Raw genomic sequence first — 14,116 nt, 5'->3', positions numbered from 1 at the left:
TCTGAGCGCCCCCTTCCACCGTCCTTACCTCCCTCCCTTGCCTTGCCCAATCACCCTCACCCTGAGCCACGCCAGGGGATATACTCGCGTGGGATACCGCTTCCACCCTGACGAGACCGTGCCCCCGTCTCCCTCAGATCAGCGGCCGAAGCACTTGCCACACCCGCGGCGCCCCTTGACGTTCGGGACTTTTCCCGGCGCTGCTTTCCCCTTGGACTTTGGAAGGAGCCGGACCAGATCAAATTGGGCTTCGGTGTTATTTAGACGAATTGCGACATACACCAGCGACACTCGCCATCTTGAGGCCATCTTCAGCCCTCGTGTGGGATATCACCTAGCACAGCCCTCGCACCCAATCAGCCCGTGTCACACTCCGGCCTGTGTTCCCTTTTAAGAGGCCGATCCACTCACTACCTCACTTCGCTATCAGCTTTGCCGTCTCCCATCGATCCTGGGACCCGAGTGTGTGGGTTTGAAAAGACTAGCACGCGGCTGGAGCATCTATCGACTGCGTTACACAGCCAGATTTGACAGCTTTCTGTCCTTGTGGCCTATAGAAGGCTGCGCTGTGTGTCACCCGTGTGGGATACTTCAAGCCACTCGCCACCCACGGTGATTTCCCTCCTTCTCTTGTGGCCCTACCTCCGCGGAAACCCATCTCTGCGGGTCGGCCTACCCGGGAAGGATTACAATCCTGCAGGATATAAATCACAGTCGACACCCGGGTTCCCAACCTGGCCGCATTCCGTGGTCTATTGCAGCAGGACTGGGCCATCTCTCACTACCTGCCGACAGGGCTACGACAATACCTTCTCCCCTACCAGCTCCTCGGAGCGCCAGACATCGAGATGACCTCCGTGCGCACAAAAGTCGGCCACGGGCTGGCCAAATTCTTCAACATCGAGCTCCAGAAGCCTCAACCCTACGAGGATGAGGTTACAAGGGGCGAGTCTGTGTACTCGACAGACACCTTTGTTGAACAGCCCCCGACCGCTGGAGAGTACTTCCGGGAGCTCGCACCCTCGGGAAAGGAAGTTCTTTCGTACCTCAAGTCCCTGTTCCCCTTCCTGTACTGGATCGGGAAGTATAACATGCAATGGCTTGCCGGTGATCTCGTGGCAGGTGAGTCTTGTGCCCTTCCTGGGTCTGCAGCATACGTTTTTAACAGGAAAAAACAGGTATCACCATCGGTGCCGTCGTGGTCCCCCAGGGTATGGGCTATGCCTCCCTCGCAAATCTCGAGCCTCAATTCGGGCTGTATTCGTCCTTTATGGGTGTCCTGATCTACTGGTTCTTTGCCACTTCCAAGGATATCACAATCGGAGTAAGTATCGAGTCGGGTCCCCCTTTGAGAAGGAAAAAGATACTGACCCTGCAAGCCTGTCGCTGTCATGTCTCAAGTGACTGGCAATGTCGTTGCGGACCTGGGCAAGGAGTTCCCCGACCTTCCATCACACTTTATTGCTTCAGCACTTGCCATCCTCTGCGGTGCCATCGTCTTCTTCATCGGCGCAATCCGGCTTGGCTGGATCGTTGACATGATCCCCCTCGTGGCTCTGTCAGCCTTCATGACCGGGTCGGCAATCAACATCCTCGTTGGCCAAGTCCCGACCATGATGGGCATCAAATTCCCGAAGCCTTGGACTACTCGAGACTCGACATACCGCGTCATCATCAACACGCTGAAGTACCTCCCAACGACCAAACTCGACGCTGCGATGGGCTTGACGGCGCTGGTCATGCTCTACGCCATTCGAACTGCGTGCTCGTTCGCCGCCAAGAAGTATCCGAGACGCCAGAAGTTGATTTTCTTCGTCTCGACGTTGCGCACCGTCTTTGTCATCTTGCTGTACACCATGATCAGCTGGCTTGTCAACATGCACCGCAGGTCGGATCCCGCGTTCAAGATCCTCGGTAGTGTACCCAGAGGTGAGCTCAAACTTCGACCCCTGTGCTGAAAGCGGCAATGTCACTGACAGTCAAATCATCCAGGTTTCCAGAACGCCGCGGTCCCCAGGCTGGACAAGGAGCTCGCCAGCGGCCTCGTGTCATACCTCCCGGCCTCGTGCATTGTACTTCTGATCGAGCATATTGCCATCTCCAAGTCCTTCGGCCGGGTGAACAACTACGCGATCAACCCGTCGCAGGAGATGGTTGCCATCGGAGTCACAAATCTGCTGGCGCCGTTCCTGGGAGCCTACCCTGCCACGGGATCCTTCAGCCGCACTGCCATCAAGGCCAGAGCCGGCGTCCGGACTCCGTTTGCTGGTGTCATCTCGGCCATCGTCGTCCTCCTGGCCATCTATGCCCTCCCCGCGGTCTTCTTCTACATCCCCAGCCCCTCGCTGGCTGCTGTGATCATCCACGCTGTCGGCGACCTGGTGACCCCTCCCAACACTGTGTACCAGTTCTGGCGCGTCTCTCCCTTCGAGGTCTTCATCTTCTTCGTGGGTGTCTTGGTGACCATCTTCACAACCATCGAGGATGGAATCTACTGCACCATCTGCATCTCAGCCGCGATGCTGCTGTTCCGCATCCTTCGGACCCGCGGCCGCTTCCTCGGACGCATCAAGGTCCACTCCGTGCTCGGCGACCAGGTCATCGGCAACGAGTCGAACCGGGCGATTGGCGAGTATGGCACTTTCTCGGGCCAGAGGTCCGCCCACCACGAGGAACCACAGACGCGCAACATCTTCCTCCCCATCGACCACGGCGACGGCTCCAACCCAGCCGTAGAGCTTGACCAGCCTTACCCCGGCGTGTTCATCTACCGCTTCAGTGAAGGCTTCAGCTACCCCAACGCCAGCGTCACCCTCGAGTACATGACCGACTATATCTTCGAGCGGACCCGCAAGACCAACATGCAGGAGTTCGCGCGCCCCGGCGACCGGCCCTGGAACGACCCGGGCCCGTCCAAGCGCGCGCTCAAGAAGGCAGCGGCCGCCAACGTAAACATCCACGCCGACGAGGAGAAGCGCCCCACGCTCAAGGCGGTCATCCTCGACTTCAGCTCCGTCAACTTCGTCGACATCACCTCGGTCCAGCAACTCATCGACGTGCGCAACCAGCTCGACCGGTACACGGCCCCCGAGTACGTCGACTGGCACATCGCCTGCATCAACAACCGCTGGACCAAGCGCGCCCTCGTCGCCGCCGGCTTCGGCTACCCCACCGAGCGGCCCGACGGCCTGCACCACCGATGGCAGAGCATCTTCTCCGTCGCCGAGATGGGCGGCGAGGACTCGGCCGCCGCGGCGGAGGAGGCGCGGCTGAATGAAAAGACGGTCAGGGAGCGCGAGGCCTCGGAGCACGACGTCGAGGGTGGCCTGCGCGGCACCCGCGGCGCCGGCGCGCAAGACGGCATCGAAGTGGCCGAGACGGGCAGTGCCAGCGTGGGCAGCTCGCAGGATGAGGAGCTCAAGGGCTTCCGGGCGACGGCGAGCAAGTCGCCCGGCCTGAGGCAGCGGAGGGCGGTCGCCGTACACGGCCTCAACCGGCCGCTATTCCACGTCGACCTGACGAGTGCACTGCAGAGTGCCATCACGAACATCGAAGCTAGGAGCTCCGGTGCACCGAGGAGGTCGACGGGCAGCGGGGCTGGCGAGACAGGCAAGGACCTCTAGGTTGTTTTTTCAGTCGCCGGGAGGATACCTCACGACAGTCTTACATGTTAGCCATCGCTGCACGGCGGTATTGACTACGTTGAGGAGCCTCGCACGGGTGAAGCCCGTCCCAGCGAGCACCGTGGCCTGTGAGAGACCCGGCGTCAGCCGCGGTACAATGAATTGACGAAGAATCGTGGTTGGAAGACGAATTTGAAATGAGAACTCGGTGTATAGTCGTGCAGGCAGGGCCCATTTAGAGTTGAAAATGGTGGTTTCCCGCCGGGGTGGACTTGTCTACTTATGATATCCCCTTGCCGCAATGTTGGGTTATTTTCGGATTTGACGCTTGTATTTTTGCTTAGATCCATCAGGTACATATTAATTATTTCATTCCAAATCCCCAGCTTCCACACATCCCAATATGCTTGACTTGAATTATTTGGGACCCCTGGTAACCATGAAGGGTATTTACTTAAAGGGGTCTGGGAGCACCATCTAGATTGGACGATTTGGTCTTTCGAGCAGCATACATGCTTCCCTCATCGTGTACACGTCAACAGGGTTTCTGTTCCATGTCCGGCCTTTTCTCACGATGAGTTCCAACACAGAGCTCTTCACGACACGGACAAGAGTAGCGGACGCGCAATGGCAAAAGGTCGAGTCGTTGCAGAGGCTCAGGATGGGGGATTCGGTGCTGGGATCTCCCGCGACGCATATGCCGGTCAATCAGAACGCAACTAGGGTGAAACTCTTTTTCATTGCCTCCTACAGCTCTCCTCCACACTCCCCGAAGTTTTAGTCTCGTTGAAAGATTGTCAAGAAATCGCCGAAATTCCCAGTCCATTGAACAACTGGACTGGGTTATGCCCACCCTGAACGCCTGTATCCTCCACCAATTCCACATCCCCCAGAGTTTTGGATGAGCCCCTTGTCGACGGTACGCAAAGGGTCAACGGATATAATGCAACAACGATGGTAAGAAAGAGACAAGTGCGAGAGGCGTATACCCCAATAGGCAGTATTAAAGGGGGCATTAGCATCGAAGGAGTCAGAGTCCCGGTCCATGAAAACTCCACGCCTGTGAATGCATGATGAGGTATGTCGCAAATAGAAGCTAGCGAGAGCGTAAGAAAGTTGTCTAGCTGCTGGTCATGTGCTGTTGTTTGTTTGGCAGAAGCACCAGGGTCAATGGGATGCCTCTGCGCCATATGAATGTTGTGGTTATGCCTCGGTGAGCGTCGACGATGACAGCATGGTGCATCGTGCTTGGGTTCGAACCTTGGTCCTCGTGAATGGTACTGAGATGAATTTACGTGATAATCAGATGATGGGTAAGTCATTCGAGATAGTGGCTCTGTTGTTTTCGAGATTTACGCCGGTTTTTGTCATTGAAACATTTGTGCTGACACGGTGCTGTTGGCCAGGCACGTTTGGGACCGAGCGGCATTGCTAATAATGAGAGATTTAGTCGACTGGGAACACCAGCTGGCCTTTGAAGGTTTGAATCACGCGAACAAAGGCAACGGGCAAAAGCGCGATGAGAAAGAAGCACGAAGACTCACGCGTCAGGCGGGCGCTGCTCCGCCATTACTTGGCCGGGCCCCAGACAACTCGATCGCCCGACGCAGACTACTGACTTCATCCGCTAGCTCGGCATTGTGTCTCTCAACTCTCGCCAGCCGCAAACTGAGGTCTTTGGAGTGTGCCTCCGCGGTCACACGCCACTCGTGCTGGTCCTTGACCTTGTCCTCGAGCTGTTGTATGTAGGTCCACATACCCTGCTCGCCCTGCGCGAACAAATTTGCGGAGCCATCGCCACTGTTGACGTGGTTCGATGGTCCGGTCGACACTCTCGCATGGCCGTGGTCGTGCGCCGCTGGTCCAACAGGTGTTTGCTGGCCTTGAGCTGGGTCAGATCCGTGCTCGATACAGGTCAACGGCTTCGGTCGTGGTGACTCACCTTGCGGCGGAGGTAGCGGTGCTCCGGGAGCCGTCTCCCTGTCAGATACACGCCGGGCGTATGGTTGCTGTTGATACTGACCAGTGGAGCCTGGGGAGTGCTGTCGAATTATGGCGTTTTGATCGTGTACAGCAGGGCTGAGAGGCTTGGGGCTCTCGGTAATGCCTTGAAAATTCAACTATAAGCATCCTCGCGGCTGACTGGTGCTGGTATGGGTGTAACAGAGGGGGTGCGGAGAGCGAAAGCGGAAAAATGATGAACCTACCCGCAATGCTGTTGACTAGACTTGATTGAGTCGTGCTTGAGCCAGCGTTGATGGCGCCGCGCTCGCCGGCCGGAGGGTACAGTACCCCTGGAGGCCCTGTTCTGGGCCCAACAGGAGGATATGTGCGAGAATGTGGTCCCATGTGTGGTTCAGGGGAGCCGGTAGGAGGTTGCGCCTTCATTGCTGGCAGGCTGATCCGCCGGTGGTCTCCGTCGGCCATTTCCACATCGCCGTTGCCTTCGTAGAGAGCCATTGATGCATCGTCACCTTCGGTCCGGGGCGCTCCGTCGTATTCGCCCTGGTCGCCATAGCTCCCCACAGAAGCCCTCCGTCCGGCGCATCCGCCTGCCCCCTTGCTGTGGCGGGCCAGCGCATCACCACGCGCAAACTTGCGATCGCATTTCGGACACACGTGAGGCTTCTCGCCCGTGTGAAGCTTCCCATGCCGTTTCAGGTCATGCAGGCGACGAAACCTCAGGTTGCAGGTCTGGCACAGGTAGGGCTTCTCCTGGCTGTGCGTCAACAGGTGGCTCTTCAGGTTGTGGTGGCGCGTAAACTCAGTATCGCAGTACGGGCACTTGTGCTTCTTATTTGACGTCGAGGCAGGTTCTCCGTTGTTTGGCAGGCTGTAGTGGCGCTCTGGCGGGGCTGGGGCGCCCATTGAGGCACCGGACTGCAGGACCCCCGGGAAAGAAAGCGAGGTCGGTGTCTTGTCCTCCATTTGCGCCTCGGGCTGCGGCAGGACGAGTGGGCGCTCGTTCCGGGAGTCAACCTCCATCGGCGCCGGGCTGCTCAGGACGTGCTGGTTTCCGGCGGCACCGGTAGGGCCTGCTGCGCTATGGGGGCTGATGTCTGTCCTCGCATCCGACACGTTGGGTTGTGGTATTGTGACGGGACCACCGAGGGCCTTGGTGGCTTCGGCAGCGAGGGCCATCTCCTCCATGTTTGCTGGCGCGTCTTGCGGGCGACTTATGGCCATGTTTCCACCCGACAAGAGTTCATTCAAAGTCCTGTGATTCGGGTTCTCGCTGACGCCCGGCGGGTTGCGCCTCTTGTCCTCCTCCTTGCGGCGTCGCTCCTCCTCGAGCGCAGCGACGCCGGTCAGCTGGAGCGGCGCAGATACCTGCGCTGAGAGGCCAAGGCGGGCGACTTTGGCCGGTGAATATTCGCGGGCCGGCCGGCCAGTGGCGGGAGAGATGGGCGAGGAGGGCGATTCGTCGCGTGGCCTCTTGAGGGATGAATGATTGGTATCACCGGCGCTGGGATCTGGAGACGCGGTCGGGGGTGGGGCTGTGGCGGGTTGTCGCCGCTGTTCCTGCTGCGGGGTGGGTGATGGTGGTGGCGGTGATGGTGATGCGGCGGCGGCGGCGGCGGCGGCGGTGATGGAGGGGAGAGCTGTCGCGATGGGCCCGTTGTCCGGTGCCATGAGGCAGTATTTGGGGCAAATTCTTGGGCGAGCAGGTGCGATTGCAGGGCGGGGACGGGGGACTATTAACAGGGCGCACCCGGCGTTGGCGTCTACCGCGACTGGATGCGCATGGGCATGCGCATATCTAATAAGGCTGGCGCGGAAGCGAAGCGAGGGTGAAAGCGGCTCCGGGAGGGTGATGGTGGAAGTGACGGAATAGCGAGGCTGTGAGTGTGGCGTGGCGCGACTCTGGGGATCGTGGCGCGAGCTCTGCCCAGGTGGCCCAAGGCAGTCTGGGTATTTGTGGTTTGGGCGACCAGAGAGATTGGGGCTGAGTGTGAGGACCCGGCCCTGTCTGGTGGGAACGCGGATGCGGCTCCGTAATTCTTTTTTTCCCTTTCCCTCTCTCTCTCCCTTGTATGAAACAGACAGTGGACCGCGTACAGTACAGATTGAGCGACTGTGCTCGGTGGTTAGTTGCGTAATAAAGGTCGAGGTGGCCGAGCGTAAAGAGGTCCCACTGGGCCGGGCCGGGCTGGACTGCTTGTATTGTTTCCGATGTGACTTGGGGTTTGGTTGGTTGTTTGCTTCCTGCTTGGGGTGCAGTCGAAGATAAGAGAACTCGGGAGACGAGACTACAGGGACGATTGGCTGCACAAGAGAAAGGGGTCGTGTTGTTGTGAGAGCGAGAGAGAATATCAGTGTGCGAGCGTGTGTGTGGTTGTTGAGGTGAAAGGTCAAGCCTCACACAAGCAGGAGTGCAAACTTTCAATGCCAAAGCCGTTCCAGAGGCAAAGCTGACCAAAGAATTTGGAAGGGCCGACCCTTGGACGGCGAAGACTGGCTGGCTGGCTGGCTGACTGACAATTCTACTAGAAGGTACCGTAGGTACTAGTCGGGACAGACACACACACACACACACCTCCCAGGCAAGGCGGGCAGGCGGTGCAGGCCCAGGTGGCCGGGACAGTGGACGGGTGGACGGGTGGGCGAGAGCTACTTGCGTACCGAGGTACTGGTTGGTGCACAATGCCTACCCACCCACCCAGGCAGGACGATCGGTACTTGCCAGCGTGGGCGTATATAGTCACTTACCTAGCCTACCTACCACACATTTCCTGCGCACCTAGTAGCACAGACAGAGGTGGCAGGGGGGCGGGCGGTCGGTCAGGAGGGGGGGGGGGGAGGTCAGGGAACGGCGGCAAGATCAGCGCTGATAGCGGCAGCAGTTTGTCGAGGAGAGGCGACAAATGACGAGCACCCGCCTGGAGTGCCGTCGCTGACTGGCAAACTGGCAGACTGGAGGTGTACCATGGTACTGGATAGCCTTGATAGCCTAGACTAGACTGCATGGACTTTAATTCACTCTTTTCTCGGTACTCAGGCACAGTTGTCCTGGATCGATCTGGGGGAGCCTTGGGAGTGCTTACTGTGCCTGGGATCTATAGGTCTGTCTACCTGCCTAGGCCGGGTATACAAGTACACATGTGGCTCTGCAGCAACAGTTCGTACGCAGAAACAGGAAGTCACGTCTTGGCAGGGCACCTGGACTGGGATGGATGGATCACGGCCTGATCGGTCCTCGTCGGCCCTCATCGAGCGCGGTCACGGTCACTGGGGCTGCGTTCGTGTCTGTGTTTGCCTGGGTCTCCCCAGGACGCAGCATCGTCACACACAGCTCTGGCCGTGTATAACACGGTGACATATCGTTTCTCCAGGCCAGGAGGGAAAGACCCCAGGGGCGCTAGGCCGCGTCGGGGTTCCTCGAGAGGGGCAACTGCTCCGACCCTGTCGCCTGCTGGCCGAAAGAGGCAGGGACCTGCCCCTAGCTGCCCTGGGTGCCGCTGCGCCAAGCCCGTCTCAAGTCATATTCGGACAAGCCTGGTCAGCCCACCCCTACCTGCGGTTCTTACTGAACAGCACGCAAAGTACCCAGCTCGCCCAGGCAGGCCACATCTGGCGAGTTGGTCTCCCGGTATCGACTAGAACAGCTAGACCAGTGCCTCGGTAGGTACTAGTAGGCAGTCTCTAATGTGCGGGTGTGCACTGGTATCGGTCTGCAAGTCTGCCGTCTGCCTAGTCTGGCCTCTGCCGGTTAGCTAGTCTTCCAAGGTTGTTACTAACATCATTGCATGGGCAGATAGGCAGATCAATAATCACCAAGCTTGCCTGAGTGCGCAGCCAGCGAATCTCACCACCAGCGTCAGCATGGATGCATGGGGCATGGACTACCACGATGAGGTGGCTGGAGTGGCTGTGTCGCAATGGACCCACTGTCCAGCTGCTGCGTGCACCCCAATCCCTCTCTCCCTCAACAGCTGCCGATACAGCCCGGCATTACAATCATCTAATCACATAGCCGAATGGCTCTACTCGTCGGCTGATCACAAATGCAGGCATGTTTGCGGCTTCTATCAGAACCGGTACTTCTCCAGGCTGGCAGTTTGCTTCGAGGGCGGAAGATTCATTCGTTTTTCAGAGCAATCTGCCTCGGCACACACACACTTTCATTCTACCTAGCCAGCGGTGAGTATCTGGGTAGAGATACAGGCTTGCCGCCGGTGTGCCCAAGTCCTCCCACGCATTATAATACAACAAGTATATCCCCCATCCGCGCCGCTAAATATCTACAGGCTAGAAAACGTCGACAGGCTCGAGAGAGCCTCGCCGGACGCAGAGAACATGGTGTTGTACTCGCACGAGCTTCCCAGCGCGGCGTTGTCGAGCCACGCCGGCTCCCAGTAGAACAGCCCGAGGCCACTCTTGACCCCCGCCACCACCTCGGCGACGTCCTTGAGCCACGTCGACTGGCCCTCGGCCGAGAATGGGATGTCGGTCGTGTCGGACGGGAACGTGTACTCCGGGCTGGGGCACGAGGTCGGCCAGTTCGTCTCGGCGACGACCAGGCCCTTGCCCCACTTGGTGGCGGCGTTGCTGAGCGACGTCTTGAGGTTGGCCAGCGTGGCCTCGGCGTTGTAGAAGGGGTAGTACGACAGGCCGATGATGTCGAAGTCCGACGTCTCGAGCTCGCCTGCCCCCAGGATCCCCGAATAGTACCATTCGACCGTGTCCCAGTCCCAGCCGTTCGCAATGTGGATCATGATCTGGGGAGCGGTCTCCAGGTTCGAGTCCTTGATTCCCCATGCGGCGCTGTGGAGGAGAGAGGCAATGCTGCTGAAAGAAGCCTCGTCGCTGTACTTGCCCGTTGGAAAGAGCAGTCCCATGCCGACTAGTGGGTTGGTCTCATGTCAGCATCGTGTTCCCACGGTTGTGGTTGAAGATCAAAACACGTCACGTTGTTAAGGAGAATGACCAGAGATACTCACTCTCATTGCCGATGGAAATTATCTTCGGCGTGATCCCCGCCGAGGCAAACTGGTTGGACAAGTCATTGGTGTAGTTGTACAGCTTGTCTGTCAGGAAGTCAGCGATCAAGATGGGCCGGGAAAGGGCTTCAGGTGCGTACAGGTCAGGTCGTTCAGGTCCGTAGGCCATCCCGAGGGAATTGCCTGGTTGCCGGTGTCCGCCCACGTGTCACTGAAGTGCAGGTCAAGGTAGACGCCTAGCCCGGCAGCATCTGCCCTCTTCGCAAGGGCGAGATTGTACTCGAGGTCGTAATTGCCGTCAGAAGGGTTGACCCAGATACGTTGGCGAACGGTGTTAACACCCGAAGAGGACAGGATCTTCTCGAGGGACTCCCCAGTGCCGCTGGCCGTGGAATAAGAGACGCCCGAGTCCTCCTCAACCTTGACCGAGGACCAATCGACACCTTTGTAGGTGAGGGCGGCTGAGGCGGCCGTGATGAACGGGAGATAACGAGCGAGCATACTGATTGTTGGTGAAAGAGCGACGATGACAAGTAGTATGGACAAGAAAGAATATTTACATTGGTATCAAAGAAGTAATAACAATCAACGCAGCTTTGTTACAGCAGTGAAGAACTCCTCCTCCTCCGCCAGGCTGGACAGCGGCTCTTCTCACTTTTTTAAGACACACTTCCAAGACCCCTTTCCAACGTCCGGGAGCGAGCATTCGAGCATGTGGACCTGCTGCCCACGCCATCCGGCCCCATCGCTGATCCCATGTATATCAACCCGCCAGCCGCCCCGGGCGCATGCAGAAACAGGAAACATTGTTGTTGGCGGAACGAAACGCACCCTTCAATCTATCCCAGATGAACCCAGGCCGGCAGCCGGGGTGCGTGTGCAGCAAACTAGCCTGTTTGCCGTAAGCGGAGAGCGAGGTATTCCTTTTCTCTCCCGCTCCTGTGGTCCAGGCACCGACGTACTCGGATCCCCTATGGGTCTCTGCTGACACCATGACCCCTGGGCCCCTGTTTGTGTAATTGACGGTCCTGGCGGGAAGCTTCCGATGTCGTAACCAAGGTCTCGCGTCTGCCATCGACTGTCCCGTTGAAACAGCCACCCGGATCACGGAAAGCGACTCGAGGCACGTGGAAGGTTGCGAGACAAGCACAGCGAGCCAGCAGGACGATGGTGCGGTCTGCACAGGTGGGACGCACACTCACGCACCTCGTGATTGCCAGCTACCCACAAAATCAAAAGACTGGCTCATCTCGGAGTCATGTTCCTCTCGTCTTGCAAGTTTCAGAAACGGAGCGTGTGTGTAGCCACCGCACCTTGACCACCATCTGGCCGGTCTCTTTTCTCATTGCGTATGGTATAGCAGAGACAGTCCACAAACATTGACAAAAGCACCGACTCAACTCCATCATTCTTGACCCCGGCGATACCAGGACCTCTATCGCTAACCAGACCTGCGACGCCTGACACCTTGCCTGCCTCCCAAACGCTTTCCCTGCGCCCTGTATGCGCCGTTCCGGACCTATGCACCGCCATGCCATCCACCGAACCCGAAAAGCAGTCATAAAGAAAACCGAACACAACGATCAGCTCCGGGGAGTGAGTGCAGTATCAACAGCACGGCCCCGTCCTGAGCCATATCCTGACCCAACCAATGGCCCCTTGGCGACTCACTCCACAGGCGGGTACACAATGCTGCTGTACCCGTGCCAGTTCTTGCGGCCGATCTCCTCGCCGATCATGCGATGCGCCTCCGCCATGACTCTCGCGGGGCTGAGCTCTTCCTCGTCATCGTCGACGAAAAGGGGGTCCTTGCGCCGAATTTCCTCGAGAACCCGCTGTCTCATCTCCTGGTGAACAACCAAAGACAGCCCGCAGTTCTGGTGCTGCCCGATCTCGAAGCCCATGATCTCCTCACCAGTTTGTTTAAGGGAGTTCTTGGCGAACGCATCCATTGAACCGACGCCGCGGACAAATGCCCACAGGATGAAGGAACCCTTGCGTAACAGCTCTTCCTTAAAGGCTACTACTTTGTACTGGGTTCCCGCAGGGTCCGACAAGAACATCTTCTCGAAATACCTAGGACTTTGTCAGCCAAAAAAAAAAAAAAAAAAAAAAAAAAAAAAAAAAAAAAAAAAAAAAAGCCATTTCCAGCAACTACCAAGAGAGCAGTCGACGTGGTCACATCATGCCTGTATATGCCACACTCCTCTCCAGACTGCCCTCACATTTGCCCCCCAAGGAAATTTGTTTGAAAATGCTTACCGCGTACAGCCCTTGATTGCTCCCTCGCCCAAGGTGAGCAGCCAGGCAAGGTCGAGCGTCGCCAGCTCATGAATCATCTCGAATTGAAGGTTTCGGTGGACCATGACGGCCGAGTGCTGAGCCTCGATCTCTGCGTCGTGTTGTAGCATGACCTCGTCGTCAAATGACTCGATCTTATCAAGGTCATTCTCATTGACGGCGCCGCCAACACTATCACCGCCGACTTGCAATGAGGACAGCCGCAAGGTAATGTTGTTCTGGACATGCCGGACTTCTGGCCGTGTTTCAAGATCGGCGAGCCGGTCGGTGATGTAGAGACCGCGCTTGAGCCCGGCCTTGAACCTCGCGAGTGAATCATCAGTCATACCCAGTGGCTTGATGTCGTCGGTGAGGAGAAATCCGCTGTTGTCAAGGATGGAACTCATCCGTCGCTCGCGCAAATCCATCTCCTGAATGGTGGCAAAGGAGTACTTTCCCGTGATTCGACATCGCCTCTCGTCCTCAGAAGACAGGACCTCACCCAAGGGCGGTAGCAGGAACGTCTTGAGTTTGGCCGCGGCGATGCTGCGCTCATTGTTCGAGATCAAGGCATTGATGTGCTGCTCGAACGTTAGCATGAGTACTCACTCAGAAATGCGCAGCAATCCAAGGCTATGCCTAGGAGGTCTCCTAGTGCAAATGTGGTATTACCGACGCGATACCCGGCCCCGGCCGGACTGGCGGGGCTAAATGATGGTTGGTGTGCGGATGGGTTGGGTAATGACTTGCCTTGCTGGCTTGCATCAGCGTCCTCAGCGTCGCTCGGTCGCAGTGGTCGGCGATGTCGAGGATCAACTCCGGACTGACTCGGTAGCTCGTCATGGTGAGGAGCGATGGCGACTGCTAAAATATCACAGAAGCGATGCAGTATAGCGATGCAGTGGTCGCAAGACGATCTAATGCTTTGCGTTGACTAAAGGTGAGAAGCGAATAACTAGAGTCCAGAAACGGGCGCCGGTTGAACCTTTATGGTGCTGTATCTTTTATGGGTAGCGGCAGAGAGGCCATGAAGGTGTTCACGTCGAGACCCATTTTGTGAACCTTGATGGTCACTCACGGCTTCCAGTGACGCAGCCGCTCCCTTCCTGCAGTGAATAGGTCGCAATGGCCATTGTTTTGCCGCCGTACCTGGTGAATGGAAGGAAGACCCGGAACAATTGTCTCCTCGTGACATAGAGCCTTTTTTGGAGCTCTTCACTTGCATTCGGACTTTGTTTTGCCAGGCCCACGACCCTATTCACACCACAGACA

General features: G+C 57.6%; 4 protein-coding genes across 4 annotated transcripts; 1 reads left to right on the top strand and 3 right to left on the bottom strand.

The window, feature by feature from the left end:
• Positions 1-848: 848 nt before the first annotated feature.
• On the top strand, positions 849-3,623 carry INS49_010356 (uncharacterized protein; the record flags this gene model as incomplete). Its single annotated transcript, XM_043171082.1, has 4 exons — positions 849-1,122; positions 1,179-1,324; positions 1,380-1,929; positions 1,993-3,623. 4 exons carry the CDS (start codon positions 849-851, stop codon positions 3,621-3,623), a joined length of 2,601 nt encoding a protein of 866 aa, XP_043025647.1.
• Positions 3,624-5,170: 1,547 nt separating this feature from the next.
• Positions 5,171-7,256, bottom strand: INS49_010355 (uncharacterized protein; the record flags this gene model as incomplete). Its single annotated transcript, XM_043171081.1, has 3 exons — positions 5,171-5,505; positions 5,566-5,730; positions 5,831-7,256. The coding sequence occupies 3 exons, from the start codon at positions 7,254-7,256 to the stop codon at positions 5,171-5,173; spliced, it is 1,926 nt and encodes a 641-aa protein (XP_043025646.1).
• Positions 7,257-9,865: 2,609 nt separating this feature from the next.
• On the bottom strand, positions 9,866-11,065 carry INS49_010354 (uncharacterized protein; the record flags this gene model as incomplete). The annotated part of the gene is made up of 3 exons (XM_043171080.1): positions 9,866-10,467; positions 10,565-10,651; positions 10,705-11,065. The coding sequence occupies 3 exons, from the start codon at positions 11,063-11,065 to the stop codon at positions 9,866-9,868; spliced, it is 1,050 nt and encodes a 349-aa protein (XP_043025645.1).
• Positions 11,066-12,231: 1,166 nt separating this feature from the next.
• On the bottom strand, positions 12,232-13,687 carry INS49_010353 (uncharacterized protein; the record flags this gene model as incomplete). The annotated part of the gene is made up of 3 exons (XM_043171079.1): positions 12,232-12,640; positions 12,827-13,425; positions 13,517-13,687. The coding sequence occupies 3 exons, from the start codon at positions 13,685-13,687 to the stop codon at positions 12,232-12,234; spliced, it is 1,179 nt and encodes a 392-aa protein (XP_043025644.1).
• Between the last annotated feature and the right edge of the window lie 429 nt (positions 13,688-14,116).

This window comes from Diaporthe citri, assembly GCF_014595645.1.
Source record: "Diaporthe citri strain NFHF-8-4 chromosome Unknown scaffold_4, whole genome shotgun sequence".
Lineage (NCBI taxonomy): Eukaryota > Fungi > Ascomycota > Sordariomycetes > Diaporthales > Diaporthaceae > Diaporthe > Diaporthe citri.
Note: the sequence above shows the minus strand (reverse complement) of the source record. Positions and strands in the feature narration are given on the sequence as shown.